General features: G+C 36.2%; 1 protein-coding gene across 1 annotated transcript in view; it reads right to left on the bottom strand.

The window, feature by feature from the left end:
• The window catches only part of SYT1 (synaptotagmin 1), a 362,353-nt gene that overhangs the window by 218,665 nt on the left and 124,731 nt on the right, over positions 1-18,957 (bottom strand). Inside the window, 1 exon segment of the mRNA XM_052774545.1 lies at positions 17,291-17,348. Coding sequence (XP_052630505.1) covers positions 17,291-17,348 — 58 coding nt within the window.

Here is an 18,957-nt window from a genome sequence, read left to right on the forward strand (position 1 = left end):
CATTTCAGCCTTAGGTTTGACAAGTAGCTGTCAATCAATGCACAGAGGATTCTGGAGTACAGTTCTGTTGCCCATTGTAGTGTATCATGTAATTTCATATACCCAAACTGGGTCTGGTTGTTCCAGCCTTCCAGCCAACAAGATTTTTCTGAGTCAGGTCTGTGGAAGTCTGCAAGCTCGTTCTTATGCTCAGAAACTCAAGCTCACAACATCTTTAGGGGTAAAATGGGTAAGCCCCTATGCTCAGGTTTTAGCTGAAATGTGACTGGAGAAGGGGAAGAAACTGGAACCAAGATAGGATGGAAGGAGAAAATACTGAGCATAGAAGTAGGATAAAAGTAAAAAAAGGAAAAATGGGAGACCATTAAGTGAATACTTAAAAGGGGATAAAAAGATTCCTCAATGGAAATTTGGTGTGGAGAGGAGCAGAATGATGTAGAAAAACAAAGGCAGAATACGGAATTTTTTTTTTTTTTTTGAGAGGAAGCTGCCTTATCCAGCTTTTTGAATTTAAGTCTTATTAGGAATCTAGCTACTTCTAGTAACAAAAACATAAGAAGACTGATGACTTTCGACAGAGAAAGGATGACACATTCCCCCCTGGAACTGACTCTACATAGCTGTGTGGTCACTTTTATTATCCCCTACTTGAAGAGCTGACAAGATAGCAAAGCTTATAATCCCCTTTCAAGTTCATTAATATGACTAAAATCCAGACACGCTTTACATCTGTTTTTCCAGTGTTTCAGAATGGAAGCTTTCCAGACTGATAAAGGATCTATTGATGATAAAGAACTTTCATTTTGCTTGAATGGCAATTCCAAATATATTTTTCATAACACAGCCCAGACGTTGTGCTCTCATAAAGCAGCAGCTCTGAGAAGCTGTAAGAGGAGCACCTTTCTGAGAATCTGTTTGTGCACATTTTAGTGAGGGAACTCTTCCACTGGAAAGGAAAAAAGCATGTGTTTGTGAAATTATATTGACCTTGAAAAAACTTCCCTAAAAAAAAGAGATTTGAAAATTAAATAAGGAAAATTTAAAATTAAAATATCATTCTTGAAAGTTTTATATTGAGAAAATTTCTGGATTTTGTCTTAAAAGCTGTTTTTAATTTTATACATTACACACTTCCATTTATACATTTTGCATATAAATTCAGGTCAAAATATGACATGACTATTTTGTTATTCCTATTGCATGTAATACTAATTTAAGTAAGTTGTATTTATGGATCACAATGATTTTTATTTGTACATGAAGTACTCTGTGGGAGAACAGGAGACAATGATCATAAATTGAAACTTGGAAGTTCTAACTGAATGTGAGGAAAACCATTTCCACAGAAGGACAATTAAGCATTGGTACAGGTTGCCCAGAGAGGTTGCAGAAACTCCATCCTTGGAGGTTTTCAAGATTTGCCTGGAGAAAGTGTTGAGCAACCTGGTCTAAACTCAAGTGCTGATCCTGTTTTGAGCAGGAGGCCAGGCTGGGAGACCTCTCAAGGTCCCTTCCAACGAGAATGATTATGCTATTTTACAGTTTCAGAGTCAATCAAATTGTTTCTCTTGCTTCCTTTGCCAGAGACACTTGCTGGTACCAGATCCCCTCTCAGTGTGCAAAATGAGGAACAAGTATTGTGACCAAGTAGTATTTCCTCATCCTCATTGTTTTACAGTTTATCCACATCCTAAAAACATCATCACAACTCATGGTAATGAGAAAGTTGAATACTAAGATTTTGAATCAGAAAATAAAATAATCAAAGTGCTATGTGAAGAATTACTGTATTCCAGATCTCTGTGCTTATCATACTTTAAAAATAAAATTACATTAAATGGTTAAATAGAATATTTTATCACCGGTATTAATTACAAAAATAGTGATTTATTGTTCCAATACCCAAATGCCTTGCTGAAAAAATGCAAGACAGACAAACAGGAAACCAGGAGGACCGATAAGAAAAGACATATCTTGTTATGCCTATTTCTGACAAATCATAAAAATAATGATGCAAACATGAAAAAATTCACACATATCTGAACAGAAAGAACTATCTGAAAATGCTTCATACACAAGCGTCAAAATCTTTTCAGAATAGAAGTTCAGAATTGTGATCAACATAAGTTTTAAGCTATCTGTTGCGCTTCCCTAATTCTGCAATGACATGTACTGTGCAGTTCCAAGGCAGGCAGTGTAGGGCAGCTATGCAAACAAAACAGTAGCAGAGTTTTGTTTAATTTAGAAAGACCTGGGCAGTTGAATCTAATCTGTTCATTTTTCATGCTAGTATGGTATTACGAAGATAATAATCATATTACTACTATTATTAATAAGATAAAATTACATTTGTTATTAATGAAGCACAAAAGAACAGTGGTCTCTTATCACCAACCTTCACGGCAGGCTGTATTTTCATCATTGTGATTTCCATGATCAGAATGGTTTTAATAAAATTAGGTACACAATAAAAAAAGGCCCTAAGAGAAAAGAGCAAAACTCTTAAATGTAAAATAGATGCTGTTTTAGAAAACGATAACTGTTTCTCTAAAGGCTTTCATCACCTACCATAAAGCTTGTGGAGGTAAGAATATACTATGATAGTGACCTGATAAGATTATTCAAGTCAGATGGAATTGCCTAACCTGGAAATCTAATCTTAGTGAAGCCAATAAAAATGCAGTATGCACAGATGTAAAATATGTAGGCTAAGATGAATTTCAAAGATCAAGGCTGTTAATTTACTTCTTACATAGCTAATTATAACTAACTGCTGGACACTTATCTGCCTGGAAGTAAGACTGCAAAAAAAGTTTTGTGTTTTTAAAACTGCATAATTATTTGCAAGTAACCACGGAAACTGGCATTTTTTCAGTGCAGCTTTCTATTATACATATAAACTTTATCTCTTCCCCACCCAAAGCCCTTTCTTTGTTCCTCAAGCTTTGACATAAAATATTAATTTAGGTAGAAAGAATGAATTTAACTTTTACTGTGGAACAGAAAATAACAGTGTAGGCAGTAAGAATTGATCATTTTCACAATGACTGTTACCCCCACTGAAACTGGGACAATTATACACAGTCCAGAAAACAACTGCACTATATAGTGACTTTTGATATAGGGCTATTACATACTATTCCCAATTCTATTAAAGATCATTATTCACTCCCTTTTATGTACTGAAGTTTCAAGAGACCATGAACATGCCCTACAGTAAATAGACTTTTTAAAACACAGTCATAAATTTACAAAATAAAACCACACCTTTTCAAGTGTCATTTGCAGAAGACTACAGAATTTAACTATTTTGTATGGAAAGGTAATTTTTTTTGATTCTCATAGTCAGTAGCTAAAACATAAACTTGGGACAAAATTCAAAGTTTCCTATATGCATGTGTGAACTGCTCTGTATTGCTTCAATATTTTTGTTTAAGCTGCACTGTGATCTGGAAAGTCCAAGTAAGTATCATGGTAAAAGACATGGAAATTAACTGATCTCTTCTTCCATAATTATAAATCTCTAAATCACCCACCTACAGAAATCAGGTTTAAAGAAGCCAAATATTTACTAATCGCCAGCAACTGACAGAATGGTGAACTAAAGGGAGTTAATTAGGCAAACTCCTTTTGCTAGGTTACCTCAGATATGCATCTTTAATTAAAAAGCTAAAAAATTTACCTGTGTATCTTGACAACTCTACTGGAATTAATGGGTGGCATTTTAGTAATTATATTTCAAAGGCATCACACGGTGCTTTGAATCGGATAGGCTCAGTCTCCCAGGAAGGGCCATCTAATGGGCTCTCCATCAGTAACACTCAGCTGCTAGTTTAAAAAGTAACATTACTGTAACCTGGACGTGAACTGATTGCTTGTCCTGATGGCAAGTATTATTCACCGTAAGCACTAGAGAAAACACTGAGTTCCCACAACCAGGCATAAAGACAAATGGCGTAAGCAGGAGAAGTCTGCACGACTAAACATAAGTAGACTACAACGTTATCTGACTTTCTGCTCTGGATGTGACAGCTTTGGCAACTGCCCATCTTAGAGTGGTGACTGAGAAATGGAAAGCCAACTTTCTTAAAGTACAGGGTATCCTGGCACATACGATGACCACGAAAAATTCTTGAAGTTATTTTCAAGGTCTCAAGTTTCAAGGCTCATAAGGTTAGACAATATAGACACTAACAAATACTTACTAGCCACCTGCACATCCAAATGCAATAAACAAACACACAATACAACACTAAATGTAAAGAACATGCATAGTAAGATGCATAACACCAAGAATACTGCAATATCAAGCATAAATAAACAGAAAAAAAAATATGCCAAAACAACCAAGGAGGAAAAAACCCACATATCATAATAGAAGAGAGTGAACCGACTCACCTTCTTTATTAGTAAGGTTTACCTAGCTAGAAGCCACATCCTACCTAGTAACAATGATTAACTACAGTAGAAATGTGCTTTATTCTCCACTGAAGGAAAGAAACTTCTTCTCTTGGAAAATTAAATAAGAGTTTCATGAAAAGCAAATAGAATTTGAATCTCTCCTCACAAAACTTCCCCATACCAGCCAGCATTCTTCCAGTGGACACTTCTGTAGATTGCGAGCTGTGCCAGCAGGTATGTCCTGAGCAGGATCACTCCCTTGCCACAGATCACACTGTTTTATCAGCAGGGCATCTGCCAGACTCTCCTCCATACATGGAAGTATAGCTGAGCACCACTTAAAGCATTTGCTATGTCTGTACAAGATTTTAATTGATTAGCTTTTAGAACTGCTAATGTGAAGGCTACCTTGTTCATATGAGTTAATAAGGCACCGGGTATACATGACCAAGGAAGGTAACAGAATCAAAGCAGAGTACATGTTAAGTTTACAGTAACTATGTAAATTCTTGTGAATTTTTTGTGGACTGTACAGTATTTTATTGGTGAACCTATCACAAGGTGATAAGACAATTAGCAATATTGACATATGAAGCTCCATCCAAAAGCAAAGCAACAAAACCCACTTCAGGTTTCTTCTGAGGAAAGTCTTGTATTGTAACTCATTGTTCCAGGGGGAAAAAAAAAAGTGATGTGCCAATAAATTTCATCCAGCAGAGAAGCATCACTGCCCCAACAGCATCAGAAAATGACAAGGCAACTAAACTGTGGATAAGCTCTTATCGAAAAACCTTAAAAGGGATGGAAGATTGTGCTTACCAAGGAAAAGATATTTGTATAAAATAAATAGACAGTCAAGTCCTGATACACAGAAATGCATACACTCTCTTATGTAGTCAAGCTGCTTCAGCATGTTCTCCGTAAAGATACTGAAGTTGAGTGATGTGCATGTATCATTATTAGTTTCCCCAAACCTCAACTGAATTACAGTTGTTCATTAATGGTGTACAAAAACTACACATCCAAAACACACCTGAAACCATTTAATCTGTGAACAAGCATCAATATAAACCACAGACACCTAACTGAAAACATCTGCATTCAACATCATTTCACGAGTACAACCACCATTGCCTACATATCAGACACCATTTGTCACTGCCAAATATTTCTACTTTTTTTAACCAGGCACAATCTAGAAGAAAAATTTAAAGCTTTCTGAATGGCTACTTATATTTTGGGTGAAAATGGCAGAAGTTTGACAGAAAATATACTGGAGGTCAAGGCAACCACAAGAGAAAAACTACTTGTGGCAATTTTTCATCAGGGTATCTAGAGGAGCTTACTAATATTTTTACAAAATCTCTACCTTCATTCTTCCAGCTCTAAGTTGCCATTGCTCTTGTTTACCAATGTAGCTAAGATACCTGTAACAAAAATCCTTTCCATTATACCTTTTTTACACCTTTCAGATGTAAATAAATAAATATTCAGCCTTAAATAAATAAATAAATAATCAGCCTTCAGAATGTAATTCTTGGGCCTCTTCTTTTCTTACATATACTGCTATTACCTCATAACTTACCAAAGAACATCACCCTTATTTCTTCAATTTCAATCTCTTGCCCTTTCTGAGAGAAATTGATGGTACAAGTCACATCAAATTCTAGGCAACCAAATAAATTTCACCCAGTCAGAGAAGTAAGAGGTAACAATACATGTATTAAGTATCTCAAATGAATGCAGTTACTATGGAGATGCCTTTTAAATCTAAATAACTGTGATCTTTTGTCCTTCCTCTTCTGTATTATCACTGCAAGTCCCTAATTCTTTCTTTTCTATCCAGTACAGCATACTATATTTTCTGAGTATAACTATTTCTACACGTGGCCTAAGAAAAATTCTGGTCCCTGAAAAATAAATGAGCAAATCCTTCTTTCTACTGGCACCACACCAAGTCCAAACATAACTGAACTTAAGAAGTCAGCAACGTCACAGCTGATGAATGCTTCTATTTAGAAACATTCTGACATCTCCTGTTCTCTAATTTTGGTGTGTTTTTTCTTGGTATCAGTCAGGTGTTTGATTGTTTGTAACATCTAAAATTGTGACTGGAACCCAGGGTTCATCTGCTCCTCCTGCTTATTCCCATGAGAAGTACTAACTATACTTCAATTAACTTTAACCAGTTTGAGATAACTTCCATAAGGCAGATTTCACCATAGTATAAAATCAACTGACGCAGCTCCAGTCATTCTAAATCTGTGAGTTTCAAGTTGTTAAATGAATTGTCCAACTACCCTGTCATAACTTTCTGCTTAAGAAGTTGTGACAGCACTTATATTGTACTCCTAAGCTAAAAAACTGATGAAGCAACGTTTGGGTAACCAGAATACACATCTAGGATTAGGCAGGGCTAAACAGGGACAGGTATGCCATATGCTGATTCACTACCTGAAAGCCACATACTAAGTTTGGCAACACTGTGGTGTTGAGCGCTACAGAAATACCTTTACTCATATCTCAATCATCAACTTTACAGAGAATCCTTAGAGAAGGCTTTAATCGTCATAGCCATGATGTTTTTAAGCAGCAATGATTCACAACTGTCATGCAGTCTAGTGTTAACTCCTTTCCTTGTACCATGCAGGTCACGATAATCTATAACTCATAACCTGTCTCCTTCTCCTTTACTGACCAATAGATTAACTCACAAAACCAGTTTATTAGTCGGTAAACACAGATTGTTCAACAGTTTATTGAACCCCGTACACATTTTTTAAAATCTCTTATTGATACTGCACAGAAATGGATGTGCTGTTTCTGAAAAGTAACAACTTGCTTAATCATCCATATTTATTTTCAGCATTGTATCTGTATCACTCAGCTGACTGATAGTTGCACTTTGGTGGCATTGCTCCTGGGAAGCTAATGTTGAAGAGACGCCGTAAACCTGATACATCATATTGCAACAAATAAAAGGACAATTAGGATTAATAAAACAGAGCTTTATTTAGTCTGCAGAAACAAGTGGATCATTCAAATAACCCCTCAAGGTTTCATAATTTTATCATAACATTTCTGGTTTTATATGCTAAATCTTAGAGATTCCTTTTCACAAGCCTAATACTGTATTTTTAATAATACACTTTTCTTCATTTAAGACTCATAAAATTCAGTTTCACTGTAAAAATGAATCATTTTCCAGAGCTTCTGGTTGATTTCTTTCAATTCAGCACTGGAATTTCAGCTGAGAGGAAGATATTTGACAACTGAGGACATAATGTTCCAGCAAAACAGACAAAAAAAGCAACAGAGACACAGAGAGCAAAAGTGAGAGAGCACGCACACATGCATGCAAGAAGAAAAGGAAGAAGCACAAACATGGGAGTTTTTTGGAGCTCTTTGTAAAATATCTAATCAGCAGAAAACAGAAGCTCTTCAAACAGATCAGACATAGCGTGCTATAGGCAGATAATTTGGAGAAAGCACTATATGTTAAAGCTAAGGGTTTAACAACCAACAAAAAGGCACAGAGATAATGCATTCATGTATCACCTATAAGAAAATTTAGTGAGTTCTATCTGAAGCAATACAACCTTATAGCCCCATGCCCATAGTACACAGAAAAGGAAGAAAAAGTAGAAGCAAAGCTACAAAGACAGTTTGCTGAGTGGGATAAAGAGATGCCCAAAGAGCTCTGAGCTTATGTCAAGGAAACAAACACTTACAGAGGGAATAGGTACATACCACCCATTCCCTCACTGTTCTATAGTATGACAGTAAGATACCTGGGCATGGGGAGGAAGGAATGTACATATAAAAACAAGTACTTTCTCTGTGTCTAGATACATTGCTGATCACATAAATGGGTACCATCCCAGCTTGAGTTCCTCTTTGCAAGGTCAGTCACAACTTAGTTACAGCACTCCAGCAGATGTAAGTGAAAGAAGCCATATTTTATCCCCATTGTTATCCTTTTGAACGCAGTGCTATGAAGAACATCAGAGACTATGGAAACCACAACAAAACAAACTAGGTGACACTGGGGAATGAGGGATCTCTTCCAGACGAGTATGGTCAAGGTAGCTCTAGAAGGGAAACTAAGATTTAGGTAGAGCTGCCAATAAGACAGTAGCAAAGGGAGAAACATGGGAATAGAAACAAAAAATGAACAGAGAAAGGAGAATCAGAAACAATATGGGGCTAGATGTCACAGTAATATGTAGCAGATTAGGATAATTATACCTGAGCTTTCCTCTTCCCTATCCCCATCTTGTTATTCAGGCTTGTAAAGTCTGCTGTTTTTTCCCAGGAGAATGTGTAGGGGAGGCAGGGAGTGTTTATATTGGCAAAATAGGCAGCAAGAAACTCTGATGTTCGTAGGATTTGTTCACAGTCTTATATAGGTATTTTCAAGATTAGGAAACACGAAGTAAGCCAATTTTTTTTAAAAAACCCATCGTTACTTGACAACAGATATAAACTCAGTTTCTTTTAACAAACATCAAAAATAATTAGGTAGTAATGAACACATTTATCAAACAGACCAACACACCGGCACCTTCTAAGAAGTATGCACTGCTGGACAATCAATGTTCAGAACAGTCTCTTAGTCTGAAAGAATAATGATTAAGTAATAGCAGTACATAGTTCTGTAGTTCTTCAAGGTCTTTGCAATACTGGGATTGTATCAGCTCATTTTTTTCATGCCAGCAACAATACTATCAATTTCATGACAGGAGTGAATTCCAAACCCCCAGGAAAAGTTGTTATGTGCCACCATATCCATTTTTAAAAGGAAAGCTACTCAAGAGGGTTTAAGTAAGGTGCTTATGTCCACTAACATATCCTTGGAAAATTTCAGTATCAGACATCTGGATTTCTTCCATGCCTTTTCCTTTTTTCCCCCTCTTTTTTTATTCTTTTTCTTTTTTTTTTTTTTTCGGGGGTGGGGGGGTCTACATAAGCACTCCTCAAGCTGTGAAGCAAAATTTAACAGGAAGAAGGATCCCCAAATTAATTAAAAGTAAAGTTTGTTAAGTGAAGTTCATTTCGGAATAGCACAGTAAAAATGTGACACGAGATACACAGTAATGAAAAAAGAACTTCTAACAATCACACCAAAAATGCTTGACAAGTACAAGAAACGCTTCCCTCCACTTCAGGATAGAGCTTAACAATGTGATCCCTACTACTACTGCGACAAAGAGACTGGAGGAAATGAAATCTCACTATTGATCAGACACGAAGGACAGCCCACATACAAATAGGTAAGTACAGCTGTCACACTCTCGTGAATGCCAGAAAGCTGTGAAAGCCATTGTATATGATCCATGATGGGGTTGGATAGCATCACACCGCTTTCCATATGCATAAAATCACTGGTTCTGCTTCAAAGGCAATTAGTCTAAGTAGAATTCTAGCTGTGATTTAATATAATGAGCCTACTCAAGAGATTATTAATATAAATGACAGTTGTTACTTCTGGAGGAAACAGTCTTTTAAAGTTCCAAATTCTTTCATTCTTTTTAAATGGATATGGAACAAGTCCACAAGGATTGAGATATGGACTGGTTTTCCACGGTGCAGCTGGAGTGTCTGCACCAACAGGTCACAGCTCCATACACCGAGGCTGCAAATAGTCAAACTTCAGAGAAAATACAAAAATGACAACGATATAGCAACTGAGATGTAACAATTCCTGATTATAAGCATATCTGTGTACTGCAAACATTTAGATCTTTCTCAGGAGCATATGGCTTCATGTGTAAAAAGCTACTGATTCTACTCTCCTTAAGAAATGTCTATAATTCCCATTTAAAACCTCCCTAAATTCATATTTGCCCAATAGAGCATAACTCTCCAAAAGGAATCACTGTTACCTGCAGGATAAACTATCAACAGTTTAATAGCTAGTGGTTTATTAACTAATGGTTTAATGCAGTTTAAATTTATTAAAATTATTATCCCTGAAGTAAAATTAGATCTTTAAATAAACTCTGTTGGTGTTAAGCATTTCATTTAAACTAAAGATTCAAACACTGAGACACGCTTCTAAAAGCAAAATCCCATCAAAAATGGTTAAGGTTTCACAGTCTAAATGACATCTTACTCCTTTTTTCTTATCCTTCTTCCTAAAACAAATGTTCTCACTTGGCATCACAACTTACAAGAATGAGTGAAATAGGCTTATGGTATAAAAGCAGCCTGGGCACTATTTCTGTTAGAAATGAAAAGGTATTGGGAGACCTATTATGTATAAGATCAAAGTGTACTGCTGTACAGTACTAGCAGAGACCTCCCGGCTATCGTGCATTTTACGCAGTATTGCCAGACTTTGCAATAAATGTTTGGGAGTTATCTTTGGAAGCTCCAGCTCCTGGATCCATGTGACTGCATGAAAATCTCACCTTTCAATAAAAAAATACACTTCTAAACCTTGAGATTTGGGAGGGACTGAAGCAGTCATGGAAATCAGGCAGTAATGAGAAAAACTCCCAAATACACAGCTAATGGGAAAAACAGAATAATATCTTTAATGGCTTACCTAAAGCTTTTTAATTGGCAAGACCGGAAACATTGCCTATATATTATGTGCTTTATGACCACCATGTTAAAAAACTTTTGCTTTCAGCTCAAATCACTGTTGTTGCATTTGTTAGCATAGCTACAAGAGTCTCAAGTATGAAATACATCAATCAACATTGCTTTAAGAGCTCTTGTGCAGAGGCTCCGCTCACAGCAAAACCACGTATTTGCCTGTTTAGCTTGCGGTACTAAACTGAAGGTATAGCAGCAGAAGCACACTGCAGAGACACAGCTAATATATTTGATATATTCCAGAGCACTCCTAATCACTGCTCTTTTCTAGCTGTTCTAAAGTATATCGCCCCCGCCCAAAAATCCTAATCCAAGGAATCATGTTTTTCCAAATATACTTAATTTTGAATTTTGTATTTGCAAAATTATTTATTGCAAGAAAAATTCTACAGTGCCCATTTTCATTCAGTTTAGATATCAATATAAACCCAGCAGATTAACATCATAAAATATATTTTTATGTGCTATCTTTGGTAATGGCTTTGCAAAACATTTTTGGTTACATAGTAAAGTGATTAACTGAATTTCCTATTTTCTTTGCATTTTCAGAGATAAATGTTGTCAATACACTAGTAACTTAAAGATAGGACTGTGAACAGGTATAAGATGCATCTTTTCTCATTTCTGAATGAACTTATTTGAATGAGTTTCATTCACACAAGAAGAGCTGTCAAAATGTGATGTTTATGATGGCTATATGTCTTCGAAACAAGATTTATAGTGCAAAACTTTGAAAGAAGTAAACAAAGAAAATCATCATTGAAGAACAAACTCATACTTGGAGAGGATCCAAAACTGCCAAATAATGTTCCTTAGCTATCACCAACTCCATACCAGGGAGTCACCTTAACCTGTATGTGTGTAATCACTTGTATCATATTAGTTAATTTTTCAGTTAACCTTCATGGACCATAAATGCAAAATAGCGGAGTTGACAAGGAAGTCTAGCCTTTTAGTTCCTAATTGAAGCGTAAGTCACTACAAGAACAGTGACAGAACAGGCTATCTCCAATTCTCTAATGACATGTGGGCTGGAATTCACCTACCAGGAATTACTAAGATACATATCCGAAGCTAACCTGGTAGTCTTTAAAAGAAGATTGTGCAAAGAGATTAAGAATTAAAAACAAAAGGTAAGTAATGATAAAAGCACGCTCTCACAAAAAAAGAACACCAAACCACCCCCAAAAAGCACGCAACACTGCAGATGTCAATGCATTTTGTTTGACTGTATTTAGAGACAGGACTACGACAGCAGTCACCAGCGTCAGCAAAGCTGTATTATGATGACACAGTATAATTCTTCTTACGGAGAGCTTTTAATCACAAGTATTAAATACAGTCAGTAACTGAAGAGTAAAAAAATCGAAACAAAGTATCAACCTCCCCATTCAAAAACACAGATAACACAGAGCTGTAATAAAAACTGCAGGAGAAAAAAAAATTGACATTAAAACTTCTTTGATATGTGGATCATAGGAGGAGTTCGTTATAGTAGCTTCTTGGAAGTTGCCTCAGTAATTGTGTAAAACTGCTGCCATGTGTATACCCAGCATGACTTAATGCAAACCCCCCCCCCTTTTTCAAATGGAAACTTTATGTTACTCTGAAAGAGCCTGATTTAAAATCATAGCCAAGTTGATATTCAATGTAACGTTTAAAAGTAGCAAATTACAGTACAGAAACATAGTATACAAGACAAGAAAACAAGCACATGGTAACGCTACTGACTGAAGCTGGCTTGTGACATTCCAATGAGCAAATTAAGCTAATAAATATTTTGCTTTTGAAACCTAATGTGCAAAGGTGGTTAAAGTCTACTGCAGCAGCATCAGTCCATGCATTTGGCTCCTACACTTAAAAAAGGTTCTCATTGCTTTTACTGTTTTTTGGTGGACAAAGAAGCAGTTGGTAAATGCACTTGTATTTCAGAATAAATATATAAAATAACATTGAAAAATGGAAAATACAACACAGATTTCCAGTGCAAAACTTCCAAGTAGTAGCAAAATATCAGCCAATAATTTATTTAAACCATTGAATAGCTTAAATGGCTAAATTCCTAGCTGAGAAAAATAAGATTACATGACTTCTGGGGCACTTGGAAAACACATCATTTGAAAATGTGTCTAGAAAAGTATGTGTTTACCAATTGAAGAAAAAGCTGAGAAGCTGCAGCAGATAAATTAAATAGTAGAGAGTAATCAATCATGGTGCTAAAATGATAGATGACAACTAAACTGAAGCCCCAGGGAAGTACAAACACAGAGCCATTTTGCAAAATTAGGTTGCATAACTAGCATACCTCAAAGCAGTACAGAATCTAAATCCGTGTCAGAGATCTCACATTAAAAAATGCAATGCTGTGTCTGTAATACAAGATGGATAAAAAAAAAAGAAAAATGAGGTCTTGAGGCACAGAATTTTGTAAGCATATGAGTCACAGAGAATATACTACTTTGAATAGTCTTAACATGATAACCAAAATAGAGACAAAGTAAAAAAACTTTACACTATGCAAATGTTACTATATAATTTACCAGAAGTTTATAGTTCTACTGTGGGAGGATAAAAAAAAAAAAAAAAAAAGTGACACTAATTTAGGGGAAGACCTCATTAAAGAATTCAGGTAGTGTGAACACTCAAATGAACTATTTTATCCAAGCCTGCAGTATATGCACATGAATTTTAATAGGCAATGACAAAACCTGGGAGCACACAGAATGAGGGCACTTCCATGCTGCTTCTAGATTACTATATTGCAATGAAAGATTGAAATTGTAATGTAGGGGAAGATTATTGTGATTAGTAGAGAACATTCAGAAACCACAGGCTCGTTTCTGTTTGAAGGCTCATAAATTCAACTTTTACAAAACTGACCCTTCCAAAACCAAGGAACACTTCATTTAGCTACTTCATCTCTGGTACATTACATACCTCTAGATATAATATGGTAAATGGTAAAATATAAACCATGGTAGTTTTCAAAATAGGTATTAGGGTAAACAACAGTAACATTGTGTGCTCATGAGCTAACAGTAAGTCTAACATGAATTTAGTTCTTCTACATATAATGGAGTCAAACTGCCTGTACAATAATTTTCAGCAGGGCAAGCCTCCTCTCATCTGCTCACAGCAGAGCATGGTTTGGCCATCCTCCTCCTGTATATAGCGCTTCATTTGTGCAGTCTCCTAATTTATGTCACATTACCTGAACTTGCCTTTATTAAACATGAATAATGAAAAAAATTGTTATTAACCAGCAACCACCAAAGATGTCAATTATAAACCAAAGTATGTGGCAGATGAAATTTGATTGCTGCTGACTATGTAAGGATAATGGACACCTTTTCTGGAACACACATTGCAAGAATTTTCCCCTCATTCACAAAGGATGACTGAGATCTTTTGCCATATCAAAGCCAAATGACAAAGGTCCTTGCATTTAAAACAAAGACAAAACAACTAAAACCCACAAAATATAGCATATATTACAACTTTTATTTTATCCTTTTCTTAATAAGAACAATATTAATTTTATCTTCTTCCTATATCTGGAATCCAATATTTTTGCCTCTCAGCACTTGATATTTTAAATTTTAGGTTTAACTTCAGGTTGAGAAAAAAAAGTATTTTTAAAAGAAGATCCACAGTTTATCAATCCCAGTGTCAGAAGAATGACTTGCTGCGTAGCATATGAACAACATACAGTTCACAAGGTGTTTTAAGCATGCCCAAAGGTAGCATACATGGACTTCCCTACATGGCTGAATGTATAGCCTGATCAAGCTTGTAACATTGCTCCTCACTAATGATGGATGAGAGATAAATGTAATTTTATTTCTGTTTTATTATTCTAATTTCCCATGTATATTCCAAAGAGAGCGTTAAATAAATTACACATTGCAAATGTTAAATAACCACTGTACAGTTTCATTTCTGTAATTATATATCATTGTTAGATCATTTGTAGTTTATAATCATAATACCATGACTGATAAAATTAACTGATGGATACTATGAAAAGGTTCTGTCAACCTATTCTGCCAGCAGGAGAGAGAGAATTTGTATGTGACGGAGTACCAATAATAGTTGATTAATTTTTTCTCACTATACACAAATAAATCCATGCTATTCTGAAACAGCTGCTTGCGAGTTCTGGCCTCTTGACACAGGAATACAAGCGAGGAGAAAATCTTCAAGTATCTGCAGTAGTGAAATTTAGTTTCTACAAACAGGTCTATAACAACTCCTGGATTTTTTGTATACATACATCAGTTGAATTATACAAATTGCTTGGAATTGCTATTATTTATGCATGCAACTATCAGTCACCTGCTGCCAAAACTTAAGATCCGGGGGAAAAGCATAATTGATTGGGTTGAAGGTATTCCATGTGTTAAATAACAACTCCCAAAAGTTTCACCATATCTTTCTGCATGTCAAATAAAAATTGCAAGAGCTGACCCATATCACGCTATGTTGCAACCCTTCGCAAATTCCTTTGATATAGGTATATGGCATTATTCTGTGCATTATTACCTGACAATATCAATAATGCTCTTGGCCTGCAGAGTATCTATTTGATACTAGAAATAGCAAGCTCAAAATTTGCCAAAGATCAGGAACATTCTGCAATGCAGCTCTGCCAAGAGGAAGAGGAGATGGCCCTGTGTGGGAGATGTGAGGAGAAGCTATGAAGTTGGAGCAGATTAGCTGTGTAGGTAAAAGACTGGAAAGATAAAGGGTGAAGAGAGGTGTGATAGCACATAGGGAATATAACCACAAGAGTCATGGTGGGAAAGAAGAGAAAATGGAAGGAAAGTATGGCTGACAGAAGCAGCAATGGAAAGTTAAGAGGAACAGATAAAAAAGATAAGAGTTTTGAGAAGTTTTTTTAAAACCAATTTTTTTTCTAATGATCTTCTGGAACATATGTATGATTCGTTGTATGTCTAAAAAATGCCTACTGGTAGCACAGTTTAGTAAATTGTACAAATAACTATACAGATTTTCAAACAAACATTATGTTGCCCTCAGCTTCAGTTAAGTGTCACACGTTTCCTTTCATGTTGTGTGATTAAACATTATGTTAAAACCCATCACTGAACGTGGTTGCCCAGAGAGATACTGGGCATTTTTTGGCTGTTGAAGTTTATACATATTCTTTTCCACCAAAGAGTTTTATTTTTACTGCTTGCCAAAAAACATTCAACATTTATTTCTATCCAAAACTAGTCTGTTCTACACGCCAGTTTGGCTAAATGAATAGAGATTTCGTATACAACAATAAAATTCCTTCAATTCTACTGCATGATATACTCTCAAATGTATATTCTATAAGCAGAACGGTGCTGAATAACACGTATTCTCTGTACATTACTTACTGTCCACAATCTTCTACCACAAAAAGGCAGGCTCTATTAGCACCTAGCATAGAGGAACTGTTTTGTTGGAACTGTTAATAGAAATGCCTTAACACACATTATTCACCCACTTTGGTTCTCAAAGGGTATTGCCACCTTTTAATACACAGTAATGCAGTACACCCATATAACCTGCTCCATTTCCCAGAGGATATTACTTAGGATTGCAATAAAAGCAGTGTCTGTTCTCTACTGTATCATGACTGGTACTTCACCAGCAGCCTGAGATTTTTTTCAAAGGACAACATCAATAATATCATTCACAACACAACCATGGCTTATTTTCTTGTCTCAGCAAGTAGTCTTAATTACTTGATGTTTTATAAAGCTGTAGTTATCAAAGGCCAGTGCAGCCATACATTGTGATTGGTCATACCGTGCAGTGAACAGCACAGCTCTGACCAGGGCAGTTCAGAACAATTAGTCAGTGATTAAGTGGTTAACACAAACCCATAAAACTCTCTTACTCATGTCCCAACTCAACGGGATCTGACTACGCTGATAAACCTAAGTGTTCTGCAAAATTTCAGGTGTGAAATGCTAGTGTAATACTATTTTTAGCTTGGTACCTTCTACTATTACAATTCACTCTTACTGAGAAGGCGGTGGCAATATTTTCAGTGTGGGCAGTGATGAAGACACATTGTGTGGATTAACTGGGCCTCTTACCCAACATGATTACAGGATTAATAAAAGTCTACCCTTGTAAAATGAAACTGAGTTGGATAAAAGGCAGAAATGCTCACTGCACTAATTTCTTACACTTGTTAAAAGAACTGCAAATAAGAAAAAATAAAAAAAATTTAAAAAAGGAAGTACAAATAGTATTTAGCTTCAGAGTATGTAATCTGGTCACTTACTGTTCACAATACAGAGTGTGTGCTTAACTCTCTTCTCTCTATTCAGGACTCCACGTTTCTGTAAGAAAAACAAATACATGCATTTATCATCTACATAAAATTAATTACCTAGTTTCATTTGTGCCACAGAAGTTTGCCATTTTCCTATTTAGTTTTGGCTTACTCCAAAATTTAAAGCCTTGGGTTTTTGTGAAGCATCCAGAAGAGAAAGTCCACATCGCTCCTTTTTCTTAAAAGGCAACATTTCCAGGTACTACAATAGCAGCAGAGATGGGAAATCCACAGGCCCAGGGGACAAATCTCTTTTGAAACTTCATACCAAATTCTGAGCATATGAATTGCATCTGGGCACCTGCAGTTCTCCCCAATTCAGGAAAGGTGACAGGCTTTCACACCTGTGAGGTTGGCAATCCTCTGGTCAAAATTAAATTCTCATGCTGTATTACATCTTGGCTGGATTACCCCATTAGACTGAGGAGTCAAGGAAGAAACAATGTGTACCTCCAATGACAGCCACAGCGTCCCCCACCGCTCCTGGAGGAGAGTGGGACCCGCTGCAGAGGGGTGTTTGATGCCTCACTCCCACTGTTTCATGCAGACAATTAGCATAATAAGCACTGATCACAGCACAACCGCTGCCTAGCCTTTCTTGGGCAGTTTACAGGCATCACAACAGAGGTGAGTTTTAAGGCAGGATTTGAAGGAACACAGCCTACTGGCTTTGCAGATTTTTACCATTAACAATTTTCATGAATAAAGGTTGCCTGAGGGAAGGGAGAAAATTGGGACTGATGGGCAGTAAGGGTTGCAATAAGGGCAACACTGACGTGAAAGAGCAGGCAGGATCAAGCTGTGAAGGCACTTACAGGCGAAGATGACCAATTTTATGCGGTTAAAAAAGGGAGCCAAACGCACAGTTACCAAGATAGGTAAATATATTTTTAATTTTACATCAACTTTGTCAGAGGAAAACGATACTGCTGTTATCTAAAATTGTCAAACTATATCACATCAACCCTTACTCTGGTCTTTCTTTAAAAAAGGCAAATCATGATTCCACACAGCATCTCACACCAAATTAACCAGGCTACCATCTTTCATGACTCAATAAAAGATTCAGAATATAACTGATTAAAAAAATCTAATTTTCCCTTCTTTTTTAGTAAAGAATTAATATTGCCTTCTGTATAGTTCTGTTGATACCTATGATATCCCAGATACCACTCACTTGCATGGCAGTCTACTGAAGAAACATGTTAGGCAACAAGTAACAGCTGTTTGGAGCTGAGGTCTGTATAGTCCATGAGCCTGAAGCATACAATATTACGTTGCTACTAAGTTTTAAACGTTTTTGAACTGTAGGGATTAGCTCTTCTATCTAACAGCCTATTTCATGAAATCCTAGACATCAGTGAGGAGCAGTGGAGCACTAGAACAATGCAAAGCTAGCTGGACAATGATATGAAACCCTGACTCCAAAGGGTTTAGAATAATTCAGATGCTGGTGTAAAACACAGCTGTGTCATCAACTAATTTCTTTCCCAGAGCTTGTAATACATGTGACAATAGTCTTAGCAGGCCTTACATTGCTTGGTGCTCCTTATCAGTTGTATAAAATGTCCTGGTACAGGCTATGACAGACCTAATCTGAACTACTGTACTTAAAT

Source organism: Harpia harpyja, chromosome 23 (assembly GCF_026419915.1).
Source record: "Harpia harpyja isolate bHarHar1 chromosome 23, bHarHar1 primary haplotype, whole genome shotgun sequence".
NCBI lineage: Eukaryota > Metazoa > Chordata > Aves > Accipitriformes > Accipitridae > Harpia > Harpia harpyja.